The following is a 13,568-nucleotide window of genomic DNA, read 5'->3' on the forward strand; positions in this document are numbered from 1 at the left end:
AATATATAGATAGAGGCTTACGCTTATTAACTAGATAGATACTTACTTAATAAGCTACTTAATAATACGCAATATATTATAGAACTAGAGACTACTATATAATAGAATAAAAGAAAGTTATACAACTAATTACTTTTTAACGTACTAACTAATATATATAAGATTAAATATCTCTATTATTATAGTTTGCTAATATATTTCTATAGCTATTTTTAAGATTTAGAACTATAGAAGATTAAGTTAGATAAGTAACTCTAGTTAATATATCTAGTCTCTATAGAACTATCTATAATAACTCTACAAAGTATATAGATAATATACTTAATTATAAGAGTATATAAAAGTAATAGTATAATATATCTCTACTTAATATACGTAAGGCAAATATTAGCAAGAGTAATTAGAATAATATTAGTAGTACTACTATAGTAGACGTTCTTTATAAGTAGTTCTAGCGTAATAAGTAGATAGTATATTTAATATTATTATTAGCTTATTATATAGCTAATATATTATAAAAAGAGTATAATAAATAGACTAGATAGTACTATAATAGATAATACCTTTTATAGAGCCTTAGTTAATAGCTTCTATCTAGATTCTTATAAATGTAATAAGAATCTAAATAAATAAGTAACTAGTAATATAATAAATAGAGACTCTAAGCTATTATTCTACTATAATATAGTATTATAGAGAGTTAGATTTATACTTTAATAAATACTAATATATTATAAACTAGAGAATACTTAATTAGCTACAAGAAGACGTTAAAGCTAAAGTACCTAATAATACTATTTTATTTTAATAGCACGTAGTTAATTACCTAGCATTTAATATAGTAATACTAATCTCTATACTACTAATCTTTCTACTATAAAGAGTAATGTTATTTAGTAACTATAAGCTACCTAAAGGTAAAGATAGTCTAGTAATACTAGTTCTACCTAGAACTAAGGCTATCTATAGAGACTTTCTAAGGTATAAAGAAAGAGTATATAGAGGTAATATAGAAGTAAGATACCTATATAAAGTAGTAAGCTATACGCTAATATATTATAGGTAAATTTAAAGAAGGTAAAATAAGATATTACTAGCTATAATAAGTCTTAACTTATAGAGAGTTATATAAGGTAGCTATATAAGCTATATAAAGAGCACTAACATAAAATAAAAAGCTAGATAAAAGGTAAGTTCTCTATTTATATATAAAGAATTTATAACTAATATTTCTTAAGTATACTTTAAGACACTAAAGTGTAAGAACTACGCTTACTTCTATATAGATAAAGAAATAGCGCTAGTTAAGAAGTAGAATATATAGTATAGGTAAAGATAATCTACTATATATTATATTACTAATATATTATAGTATCTATATACAAGAACTACGTAAAGAGAAGGTAGCTAGATCTAAATTTACAACGCTATATTTACTATAGAGATAAGTAAGATATAACTTATAAGTTATATATAATACCTTAGCTTAGTATAGATATATAATATTAGTTAAAGAGTAGATATTATATAGTAAATAATAGTAAAAGCTAAGGTATTGCAGCTTAATAAGCCTACTAGATTAGTAGTATATTAAGAATACTTTGCTAATATTTCTATAGTAGTTAAACCTTCTTCTATTATCTCTTTTACTAATTAAGATATTAAAAATAGAAAGTTTACTTTACTTACTAACTCTATAACTATAGTTAGTATCTCTAGATTAGATAAGTTATATAAGTATTAAGATTTATTATAGTATATTAGAGAAGCTAATCTTACTAAATATATTCTAAGGCGTAGCCTATGCGTTTAGAGTATAAATACTCTAGAAGTAGATTCTTAGTAGAAGTATATTATATAAGTATAGTCTATTAATATATTATATAACTACTAATAGATATATAGTTATAAATTATATTAAGTTAAAAGAGGTAGCCTACCTCTCTACTATAGATAAGTTTAGATATACTCTAGAAGTAAATAACTACGTTAATAACTAAAAGACTAAGAATAGCTAAGGTATATTAAATAAAGTAAATATAGTATAGTAATAGAGAAGGTAGTTTAAAAACGTACTTCTAGCTACCTAGCTTACTATTAAATGTTTTTAAATAGTCTATAAATACTTTAAAGTCTCTTTAACTTAGTGCACTTACTATCTAGTTTAAATAGAACTATATTTTATTAGCTTTATAATATATCTACTTAAAAATATATTATATAGACTTATAAGTTAGCTATAGATACTTATCTTTACTATTTAGTTTATAATATATTGCTAGCTACTTTTAACGTAAGTTTAGTATTTAAGTAGCAAAGATTACTATATCTAAGTAGAGTTGCTATTATATATAAAATAGCTAAAGTTTAATTTTCTATAGCGTAAAAGATTGCACGCAGCTTCTATTTGCGAGGACTTGCTTTAGCGCTGCTATAACTTAGTAGCGGCTAAGAGATTGCACGCGGCCTCTGTTTGCGAGGACTTGCTTTAGCGCTGCCACGACTTGGTAGCGGCTGGACTTGCGCGATAAGGGTGCTGAGCGTCCGTAACGCGCTGGTTCCGGGTACCGAGGTACCTCTTGTTGTCGAGCGCATCGCGCGCTTAGCCCCGAAGAGACCTGATACACTTGGCAATAGTATCAAAATAGCTAGAGCTGGATTAAGGTTGCAGGTGCGCCGGACAAGGTTCAGGATGGTCCTGGTCAGGCCGGGCGATGAGTTCATCGGCAGTTCACGGATGCTTGCGCTAGTGGTCGAGACCATCATCTTCCTCATGTTGTGCATGTGCTATGCATGGGTACGTCGGGAACTGCACTCAGCAATCGTGAACATCTACATGATGGCAGTGATGCCAATGGGGGCTGATGTGTGATACAGGTCAACACTTCAATTTTCACGACGGCCAATTGGTACAGCGGAAACCGTGGTAGTACAAGCGAACTCGCCGATGCCATCTTTGAGGGAATTTGCTTTTTCGAGTGAACGATCGATCGTGGTATTTCGTAGTGAGGTGTGTTTAACGTTGTTGCGTCCACGGGTGCCACGAGGGTTCTCACGTGCCGGCGCCCAATCGGGCAGTCCTACGCGTCTACGTCATCGTCTTTTTTTCTGCCACGCGCGCGCCACGTGCGACAGCTTTCACAGTCACCCTGCGCACCTCTATTCTGGCCTTCCCACGCTTCTTAACTGTTGTCGTATCTGCAGTGATCTTGGCCTTCTTCCTCCAAGCGCCCTTGCCACCCATACTGAAGACCACGATGCCCCGCCGCAGCGCGACCTCGTCGGCATCCACCGACACAACCACGACCACAACGCTCCCGGAAAAGGTCCAATGGCCGTCAACGTTCACGGATGGACTACCGCTCCCTAAAATTGTTGTCTTCGATCTCGACTACACACTATGGCCCTTCTGGGTTGACACGCACGTCACGCCTCCGCTGAAGCCTGTCGAAGGCGGCCTGAAGGTCAAGGACAAATATGGCGAGGGCTTCGGCTTCTACAACGATGTTGGCGGCGTATTAGAAGCAGTGAGATGACTCGATATCTATCGTCTCCATGACGAAGCTGACGTAACCACAGCTCAAACACAAGAACATCCTCATCGCCGCTGCCTCGCGCACGTGCGCCCCCGATCTCGGCCGCGAAATGCTCAAGCTTCTCAAGATACCCAGCGCAAACGGATCGTCCTCACGCGCGATAGACTACTTCGATCACATGCAAATATACCCCGGCAGCAAGACGACGCATTTCCAGAGGATACATAGAGACAGCGGGATCGAGTACGAGGAGATGCTTTTCTTCGACGATGAGAGCAGGAATAAAAATGTTGAGGTACTGGGAGTGACTATGCAGCTTATAAAAGACGGTGTGACAAGAGATGAGATTGACAGAGGTGTGCAGAGTTGGAGAAAGAGGAATGGACGGACGAAGGCGTTGGAAGGCTGAGAGGACAGTGTTTGAAGCCATCAGTGGCATCGTAAAACCTGAATATTAGATCTCCGCGTCTAGATCTCGTATTCAGGTTCTACGATGCCACTGATGGCTTCAAACACCGCCCTCGCCGCCTGACCGCCTGTTATCTTCTGTTGACCTCGAACGCAACGTTATATATTGCTGAGGCGTCCCGTTAGATCGATCCAACGTACATGGCGTCTCAGAACCCCGCCTTGTACATGCACATTAAAGTACTGTGGTGGCCGCTAGAGGAAAGACGGACTTGGCATACGCAGCCTTGTGCCCCGATGCAGCCGCTTCTGGGCAGGACTCATACCCGACTTTCTTACGTGTCTTATAATAACATTCCTACAATGTCGGTGTGGCAAGACACCTTGTGTCCGCCCCATGCGGAAGCACTAGCAGAGCCGCATCAGGCTGTGTGGCGCTTCTGTACCATACCCTGAGCTGACACGAAGGAGGCTGTGGCTACTTTATTGCTAATGAGAATTTATACATGTCAAGCTAGTGTTAGTATCATACACCCACAATGCGTCTCCCGAAGCTTCACCATTTCCGGTGGTGATGTCTGGCCAACAAGAGGCCTAAACGCATAGCTTGCTTATGCTGTACACCCGTCTCATATCTCCCTATGCTATACTCAATTGGACGGACTGCTAATTCCTGGAACTAGATCTTACGATCGACAGTGTTATGCGGCCGTTTTTGGACAAGATTATCTACCGTGTATGCGGTGCTCCTTCGACGTGAAGGTCATCATGAGCATATTGATACAGTTCCGGCTCGATGTGGGGCTCTTCCTATTGCAATTCTCGCTGTGGCGTTCGGTATCCTCGCTAGTATCGTGGAAGCACTGCTTTGACTACCAAGCATTGCTATCCTACTGTCGAGGGTAGACGGCCTCTGCCTACAGTCCGACAGAAAAGCGACGCAACTCTATCAGGTTTACCAGCTGCCACGTCTCCGGATAGGAAGAACAGAAGTCATATCAGGGGCTTTCGCTGTACTCCTCAGCCTCACGAACCCGGGTCATTGGCAGTCGAATCCGCAGTGTCTCCAACAAGGACAGTAAGGCTCTTCGCCCCGAGCGCATGCCCAAGTTTGCCATGCGCGTCACCTACGATGGATCTTCACCGGTCACATAGCCCCAAAATTAATACAGGCATCGGGGCCTTGTCGGAGTTGAAGCGTATGGATGTCTTACTTACATCTATATTTTGTCTATAAGTACTGTGTCCGCATCCTGCTTTGGAAGGTATCTAGCATATCGAACTTATAACGAACAATCAACTACAGAAAAAACATCAATAGAGACTTTCGGCCAGCCACAAGCATACAATCATGTTCTTCAAATTCCCCATCACCCTGCTCGCCATCAGCAGCGGCGTTATGGCTTACACAAACAAGTAAGATGCGCGCGCTTTCTTTACTACCTCTTTCCACCACAACCCTCTTGCCGTCACCGTTAATCGAAATTACTAACCTTCTCAGCTGCAAAGGATCCACCAATTCGCCTCTCATCGCTGAATGCCGCGATGCCATTGCCAACAACATCAACGCCGGCCTCACCTACAGCCACGACCAAGAGTTCTCCTACGGAACCTGCTACGTCAAGTACGCAACGAATGACAAGGCGAGTGTGTCACACCCTGTGTCTGGTCAGAAAATCAAGGATGTAGCAACGCGCATCTTAAATGAATGCGGACATCACAAAGGCAGCTTCGGCACAGACAACTGTGACGGGTGCCATGTCACGGTCAACTACAAGGCGCGATGAAGGCAGAGCGTTGTCTTATCCTTTTGGTGCGAATTTCAAAACACAGTCTTTACAGCAATCACAGCAATCAGTCGTTACCTAAACATGTAAACACTCGCTCAATTATAATCTGCTTTACCTAAGACGAGATATCCATGAACTTCCGATCCAATTGAGATCGCACGGAGGAAGGCCTTTCCCGTGGCTGGGCACGAGCGCATTGGCGCTTCGGTACGGACAGCTTCCCCATCACTAATCGTGCGGTTTGTCCACATACTCTGCGTCCATTCTAGCTCATTGTGGATATGCTTTTTAGTCTACAACGCCAGTATGGCGCCGCGCTGCCGCAGCCTGCCAGCTAGCTACGGGATGACAGCCCATTGCGGCCACTTCATCACAAACACCTGACTTTTCAGTACTAAAGCGTACCTCACGATCCACTAAGATGCCTTAGCGCCTAGTTCCCCGCCTTTTACACGATAGCCTTGGTGTATATCACCTCGCGCCCCTCGTTTACTCGTTTAGCCGTTCCTGGGCAATGCTTCTCCGTAGCTTGTTTGGAAAGCTTATGATAACTCTAATTGGATATCAGTACGACCATCAATTTGACGTAAAGCTTCGGTGGCCAGCATAAACGAAGACCAGGTCGGGGTCTGAGTCAGCCTCATGCTCTTCTTCGATGAGCTTGCTGCAAAAGCAAATGCTGTGTCACTGCAGCCTGCATGGCTCATCAGCGCCACAAGCTTTTGGACCCTTCGGAAGCTTATCGTGTTTGGGAAGGATACTAATGCACTTACATCAAGCTAATGCCGGGGCCGTACGTCCGTAAGGCTGTACCGCATGTACACTACGGCCCGCAAACCTTCACTACCTTCCACTACCAACCTGGCCAACGAGAGGTGATGTGCTTCCTGCTTACTTGCATCATATTACTGCATTGTAACTTCAGGATACCAGAACTAATGCGCCTTCGTGATGCTAGGTTCTGCGATCGACCGGATCAGGCGTTCGTTCCTGATCGGCGCTTCCCGGATTACCCGAAGTGGGCGGATCTCTCAACACGTCTCTACGCTTCCGTCTAATGGCGGAGGACCTTCCGATTGCATCTCTCGTTGGCAATGTGCTACGGACTCTCACGTGCACTCCAAGACGTAAGGCTGTGCTTACTGTGTGTCACATCAAGTACGGAAGGCAGACTGCTTCTGTCAAAACCTATGCTGCGGAGACATTGTAATTCGCGAGGTTTCACCGGGTGGTTACTCCTGCATCACCAAAGGAGACGGATCATAGAGGCTCTAAACCGACATTCTAGGGACATGATCTCCAGATCGGAGTTGTAGCCGAAGCGTGTCCATCGAGCATATGGGGGGCCTCATCCCAAACACGCATGCCTGATGGCATCATGCACATCAGCAACGACGCACCTTCACCGGTATCTTCACTTACAGAATAGTAAGGACAGCGTGGTATAGTCAGCTAGGGGTGGCGTGTGCGAGCCCTCCTGTACGTACAGATTTTGTCTATAAATACTGCGTCCGCACAGCGATTTAGAAACATCAAACACATCAACTTCCCATCCATTACCATCACAAACACCCAGAACACTCCGCAATCATGTTCGCCAGAATCGCACTCGCCCTTTTCGCTCTCAGCAGCACTGCTCTTGCCTACTCCGACAAGTAAGCCATTTCCCCTTCCTACCACCCCTCAGACATCAACCCATCATCCCCACCCATCCTAACCCATCCTCCCAGCTGCGACGGTTCCAGCCGCTCCCCCAACCTAAGCGAATGCTACGTCGGCATCGCCAGAATCGATGTAAACACGTACTACAACGACCAGCAAGAGTTCTCGCAGGGCAGCTGCTTCATCAAGTACGCAACCAACGGCTCTGGCCAGCAGGCAGTGCGGGGTCAGGTTATCAAGGACAAGGCCGAGTATATCTTGGCTCACTGTGGAAAGTCGCATGGTAGCTATGGAACTGGTAACTGTGATAAGTGCCATGTGACGGTTAACTACCGTAGCTAGAGGGGGATGAAGGGATGTTTTGAAACTAGGGGGAAGAAGGGGTGATAGCGGTTTATGACGGCTGGTTGTTAGATACACACTCGTTCAATTGGAAAGTAGTGCACCTGGTGTCTCACCAAACAGACTCATGTACTTCATCTTTGTGCGAGACTCCCGAGGTCACGAGGTTAACCGACGCAAATAGCCATTCCAAGGCTGAACATCAGACCGTGAAGTACCTATAATGAGCGTGCGGGCCCGAAATAGTCTTATGTTGGGAAGTACTTCACGTCGATGCGCTAGCGTCATGTTGACCCAAGTGGGAATTACAATTTGTACCGGCCGAAGGATGCAGGTGGGGCGCGTCCCTGCCGCATATGTCAGCAACAACCACACCAACCTCGGGACTACCTAGATACCTTGTGCTTGTCACGACCAGGCTTCTTTTTCACGCCACCCAAATGCTTTTTTGCCTTCAATTTATCCCGAACCAGCTGTCTCGTGAGTGTCACAAACCACCATCTTCGCCTTCAGATCAGCCCCGGATGGCGGAGCAGGTACCTGCGGGTGTGCTTTGGTGCCGCCAGTGCAACAAGCCGTTTACCAAACGTCAGTGTCTTTGCCGTGCTGCTCCAACTTTGCGACAACGACTATTGGACTGACCGTTTCTCGAAGAATCATCATTGAAACGTCATGGTTACTATTGTCGGTCCAACACGAGAGCCTCTGTCCAGAGACGGCGATCGTGTGCGGCTTGCGCAAAGGCAAAGACCGCGTGCAATAACGCACTACCAGGATGTTCGCGTTGTATCCGAAGGGGTCTCATGTGTCACTATCCTTCCAGATCTACAAGGCAAAAGCGTCATGCTGTGCGTCATGCTACCTCCGACCACCTGGACAATCCCCTTGACGGTCATGCAAACTCGATTGTGCCAACTGTAGCCGATCAATCTCAAGGTCTTCTGGCTACTACATTGACCAGCTTTGACCCCGTGTTCGAAGACCTACAGTGGAGCCTCGACGATATGACGGCTTTTGACGACTACATGATACCTACGCCTCAGTCGGCTTTCCCTTCAGTCACATCATCTTCACCAGGATCAGCCAGCCCGACGACCATTACGCCTCCTTCATCGTTGCTGGAATTAACAGGCCCAATCTCCGACGAACAGAATGAAGTTACTCGTCAGCGGGAGCGGCAACATCGAACTCAGAGACAACAATTTTTGTGCTTTGCCATCTCACCCGGCCCTAGTTCGAACGTCAGATCAATGATACAACGACCAAAGATGCACCACGAAGCGGAAAGAGCGGCCAGTCTCATCTTCTACACATTAAAGTCTTATCCGCTGATGCTGCAGCAAAATGACCTGCCACCTTTCATACATCCAAGCTATGTGTCGTTCATGGATGAAGGGACAACAATAGAACCACTTGAGAATTGCATCGCGTTGATGCACATGATGGCGAACCGAGTGAAAGGCAGCCGAAAGCTCTTCTGGCGGAATGTGAGAACCGAGTGTGAACGCATCTGTGACCAGAACCAAACTCTAAACAAATGGGAACTACTAGGTGCTATGCAAGCTCTTTCGGTCTACATTCTGATTCGCATCGACGAAGGCGAGACTGAGCATAATAATCTGGATTATCTTTTAGAGAGGGCAGTCATTGTGAGTCCAATATGTCCGCACGTTTAGGAAACACATCTAACGATATTCGTTCTAGCTCGTCGCAATCCAACTTTCTCGCGACGATTTTGATTGCCATACGCATGACGTATTATGTCGCAGCAAGTCAACTAACAGCTGGCAAGACTGGGTTTACAAAGAATCCAGGCGAAGGTACATTGATCATTCCGATAACCGTTCCATATTCCTTCACTAAAACCCATGATAGACTCGCGGTAATCTATCGCGTCCTGAACAAGCTCGTCTTCTTCGACCCAGCAGCCATGTGTGACATGCCCACTGAGTTTGTGATTGCGCCTCTGCCCGCTAAACGGCAACTCTGGGAAGCACGGGATGCGGAGGAGTGGCAAAGACAACGGCAGAACGAGCCGCGAGAAGAGACATCATTTGCGCTGGCTGTGGATGGTGAGATTATAGAGTTGGATCATCGTCGATTGTCCTGCCGCGATGCGTGGTTGCCATACATTCCATCAAGTGACGAGACGCCATCTCAGATTCATACGAGTAGAGCTAGTCGTAGCGCGGCCTGTTGGGCTGAATGGTGTTCTGGTATGGACAGCATGGGTGGCCTGATCATGCTCACGGCCTCAATGGCTTAGCGACATAGCTTGACGGATTCTAGCGAGACATATAAACAGCAAGATATCAATGAGTATTTGTGTACAAGTATGCATGACATACCAACCGGCGAAAGCGACACCCCATGCGAAACAGGATCAATACGGTCGGATTTCACTAGTGTCGGGCGGAACAATTTGTACGTCGGGATTCGTGAACTCCGCCGTGTCTCTTTCCCCGACCGGGGAACAAGAACATTATAAGAATGATGGGTCGTCCTCTCCTAAGAACATCCAAGACATTCGCATCTTTCTAAGTGGTATCAGTCGCAAGTCACGCAGCAACCCATCCTTCATTCTCCACCAAAACCTCATCCATGTCACCATGGTATCCTCCACTCCTCCCTTCCCATCTCCAGTCCAGCGCTGGCACAACAAAGCCCAACCCGCCGGCGACCCCAGCCTTCCAGCCCTCTCTCAGAAAGGCAAATCCATTCTCGTGACTGGAGGAGGCAACACCGGCATCGGAGGAGAGACAGCACGTTTCTTCGCCCGCGCAGGTGCCGCACGCATCGGTCTCCTAGGACGCCGCGAGGGTCCGCTGCTCGAGAACAAAGCGCTTATCGAGAAAGAGTGTCCTGGCACAAAGGTCTTTATCCAAAGCACGGATGTTACCGACGAGGCATCTGTCAATTCGGCTTTTGACAATTTCGCGAGAGAGGGCAAGATTGACACTCTTATTCACGCCGCTGCGGTCATTGGTCCGACTGAGGACTTCGCTGAGGTTGATGCAAGAGAGTTTCTCAAGGGCGTCACTGATAATATTGAGGGCTCTTTGTGGGTTGCGAAAGCTTTCATACGCCATGCTGCACCCGATGCGCATGTTGTTGCTATCAACTCCTGGGGCGCCCATTTGAGTCTAAACGATGCCTACGCGTCCTACTGCGTTGCGAAGATGGCTGTTTACCGCTTGTGGGACATGGTCCTCCTTGCGAAACCCGGTCTTAGTGTCTTCCATACCCAGCCTGGCGTTGTGTTGACGGAGATGAACCGTAGAGTCGGTGGGTCAGAGAGCTTCAAACATGTCAAGACTGATGATGGTAAGTTCTGTGACTCTACTGCATACTGCGATGAGACTAATCGATTTGACGTAGTCACTCTCCCAGCAAGCTTCAATCTCTGGCTCTCGACCCCAGAGGCTCGCTTCCTCAAGGGCAAGTTCTTGTGGTGTAATTGGGATATCGACGATCTCAAGTCTCGTGCCGAGGAGATTAGGTTGGGGAGGTTGCTCAATATCGATCTTAATGGATGGCCATTTGGGGCCACTACGAACTAGAAGAGGATAGCGAAGGCAGACAGTGGTGATCTGTACTTAGCTCTCAAATCAGAAAGTTTTAGATCTATGAAGAGTGGATGATTCAGGCAGCAAACTCCAGGTGATTGGGCGACGTGGCGATGACGTCACGTAAGCAGCTGTCTAGCAAGATGCCAAGCCGGCATCCGATACGCCCTGGCGGCCTTGCACAACGAGCAACAGCTAACAACAAAACGATAAAATCTTCTCCGAATTTCAAGATGGCTATCGATTCCTCTTCTCCATTCCAGCGAACTGCCATTGCAAAGTCGTTGTTCTTGCCATGTCACTCTCTATTGAGGAGAAGCTTCCCACCGAGCTTCTTGAACACGTTGTCTCATTATCCACACGCGAATCTCTCCTCAGCCTATGCCGTACTTCCAGAACACTCAATCGGCTTGCGACGCCATGGTTGTACTCAGAGATTTACCTGAAAGAGACCGACAACCTTGCCGCTCTTGCATACTTGGTTTTCACTTCCCCCGCCCATGCCTGTCTTGTCAAATCCTTCATCGTGCCTCGTACCTGGGCAGATGTTGAAGATAGATATTCCAACGGATCCTGGCCAAAATCTGATGATCCTGGAGTCCACGAAATCTTGAGGCAGAAGTGCGCGGAGTACACTTCCACCGTCGAAGAGGCTGAAGATGTGTATGGGAAGATCCAGTCGGCCAAGAATGAGGATGCTATTATGGCGCTATTACTCGTAGGCCTCCCGAAACTTCGACGTTTGAACATCAATTGCGACCTGTATGGCCATGATGATTTCGTCTCGTTGCTGCCCAGGGTCATCCGTGGGAATCCACACGCAATGTCAGAGCCTATCGATATCCTGGTTGCTGGAGCAGACGACAAGTATTCTAGCGACACCAGTCACGTCGCAGCTTTCTTCCATCTACCTAATGTGCGCTCTATAAACGGATGGAAGCACGGCGACAGCGAAGTTCACGATGAGAATGCCCTGTTCTCGAAGCTGGAGCCACGATCATGCCCAATAGAGTATCTGGAATTGCGATGCGCAAAGCTTGACATGGAAAATTTCCAAGGCATGTTGAACGCGACAATACCCGGAAGACTCAAGACCTTCAACTACGAGCTTGGAGGCCCGTGGGCATGGTGCGACACGGAGCATCCGGCGATGATGCGAAGCCTGGAGCCACATCACGAGACGCTGGAAACGCTGGGGTTAAGCCACGAAGACTTCTACCCTTACCTTGACGACGAAAGCGCCGAGCGCGGAAAGGCTTATCCGTGTTCATTCTCTTCTTTCACGGCTCTGCGTCGCCTTAAAGTCGCCCCCGTGTACATATGGGGCCACCGCAAGACCACCAACGAGGAGATGTTCGACATCGCCGAAACGAGAGATAGACTCTGGACCACGCTGCCCAAGAACCTTGAAGAACTCTGGATAACACGAGCCCAGAACCAGCATATAGACCACAAGAAGGTTGTCGAATTTGTCCCAAAGTGCTTACTCCCGGCACTCGATTTAGTGGTGCAGAACAAGCGGACAGCCTTCCCCCAGCTCGCGCACCTGCGTGTCGAACTTCCGCTCCTGGACTGGAAGGAAGATTGGCTGGACAGCTTGGCATCGATCAGCCGAGCCGCTGCCGCCGAGGGGATCCAGACATCCATCATCTTATACAACATGTTCAGCAGGTACGGGCCTATAAGCTCGGAGCGAAACTGGGGCTGGAACGAAGACATCAAGTGGGAGCCATCGCGCTACAGCGACAATAAAGAATGTCCAAAGATATGGATTGAGGTAACCTCGGAGCGGCAGGAACATCTAGCCTCCATACTCAAAGACATGAAGACCCGGTTCCAAGAAGAGAATGAGCGATACACAGAAGCGAGAGCTAGAATTAATGAGCTGGGCGCGCTGTGCACGGATTGTCAACTCAGTGGAGAGTACGATTCCAGCAAAGGCATCGGTCTACCTGAACGCTTCGTGGACGAGAGGTTGGGACAGGAACCGTATTGGAGAGGAAGAGGCGGTAAACCTGAGGTGGTGACATGATGCCAATCATGACGCCACGATTGATACACGTCGTATCGCCGTATCGCATCTCAAGGTTCTACGGAACGATGGAAACACTGGCGATTTCATGAAGAGCGAGCAAATCAAACCGTGGCATAATTAATGTAAGCCCTAAAGTTAGTCAGCCGAGATGTAACCGAGGAAGGACCCTGCAGGAAAGGTAGCGGTGAATGTTTGCATCGCAGTGGTCGTTACGCCAAGAAATTCCGCG

General features: G+C 46.4%; 5 protein-coding genes across 5 annotated transcripts; all 5 read left to right on the forward strand.

Moving 5' to 3' along the window:
- Positions 1 to 3,257: 3,257 nt before the first annotated feature.
- Positions 3,258 to 3,945, forward strand: J4E88_007128 (uncharacterized protein; the record flags this gene model as incomplete). The annotated part of the gene is made up of 2 exons (XM_049400749.1): positions 3,258 to 3,527; positions 3,580 to 3,945. 2 exons carry the CDS (start codon positions 3,258 to 3,260, stop codon positions 3,943 to 3,945), a joined length of 636 nt encoding a protein of 211 aa, XP_049253697.1.
- Positions 3,946 to 5,295: 1,350 nt separating this feature from the next.
- Positions 5,296 to 5,731, forward strand: J4E88_007129 (uncharacterized protein; the record flags this gene model as incomplete). The annotated part of the gene is made up of 2 exons (XM_049400750.1): positions 5,296 to 5,360; positions 5,446 to 5,731. The coding sequence occupies 2 exons, from the start codon at positions 5,296 to 5,298 to the stop codon at positions 5,729 to 5,731; spliced, it is 351 nt and encodes a 116-aa protein (XP_049253698.1).
- Positions 5,732 to 7,324: 1,593 nt separating this feature from the next.
- J4E88_007130 (uncharacterized protein) lies at positions 7,325 to 7,738 on the forward strand (the record flags this gene model as incomplete). The annotated part of the gene is made up of 2 exons (XM_049400751.1): positions 7,325 to 7,389; positions 7,480 to 7,738. The coding sequence occupies 2 exons, from the start codon at positions 7,325 to 7,327 to the stop codon at positions 7,736 to 7,738; spliced, it is 324 nt and encodes a 107-aa protein (XP_049253699.1).
- A 2,609-nt stretch (positions 7,739 to 10,347) lies between these two features.
- J4E88_007131 (uncharacterized protein) lies at positions 10,348 to 11,298 on the forward strand (the record flags this gene model as incomplete). The annotated part of the gene is made up of 2 exons (XM_049400752.1): positions 10,348 to 11,062; positions 11,129 to 11,298. 2 exons carry the CDS (start codon positions 10,348 to 10,350, stop codon positions 11,296 to 11,298), a joined length of 885 nt encoding a protein of 294 aa, XP_049253700.1.
- Positions 11,299 to 11,599: 301 nt separating this feature from the next.
- J4E88_007132 (uncharacterized protein) lies at positions 11,600 to 13,336 on the forward strand (the record flags this gene model as incomplete). The annotated part of the gene is made up of 1 exon (XM_049400753.1): positions 11,600 to 13,336. One exon carries the CDS (start codon positions 11,600 to 11,602, stop codon positions 13,334 to 13,336), a length of 1,737 nt encoding a protein of 578 aa, XP_049253701.1.
- Between the last annotated feature and the right edge of the window lie 232 nt (positions 13,337 to 13,568).

The sequence above is a fragment of the Alternaria novae-zelandiae genome (assembly GCF_023758075.1).
Source record: "Alternaria novae-zelandiae strain BMP 2774 chromosome Unknown scaffold_14, whole genome shotgun sequence".
Taxonomy (NCBI): domain Eukaryota; kingdom Fungi; phylum Ascomycota; class Dothideomycetes; order Pleosporales; family Pleosporaceae; genus Alternaria; species Alternaria novae-zelandiae.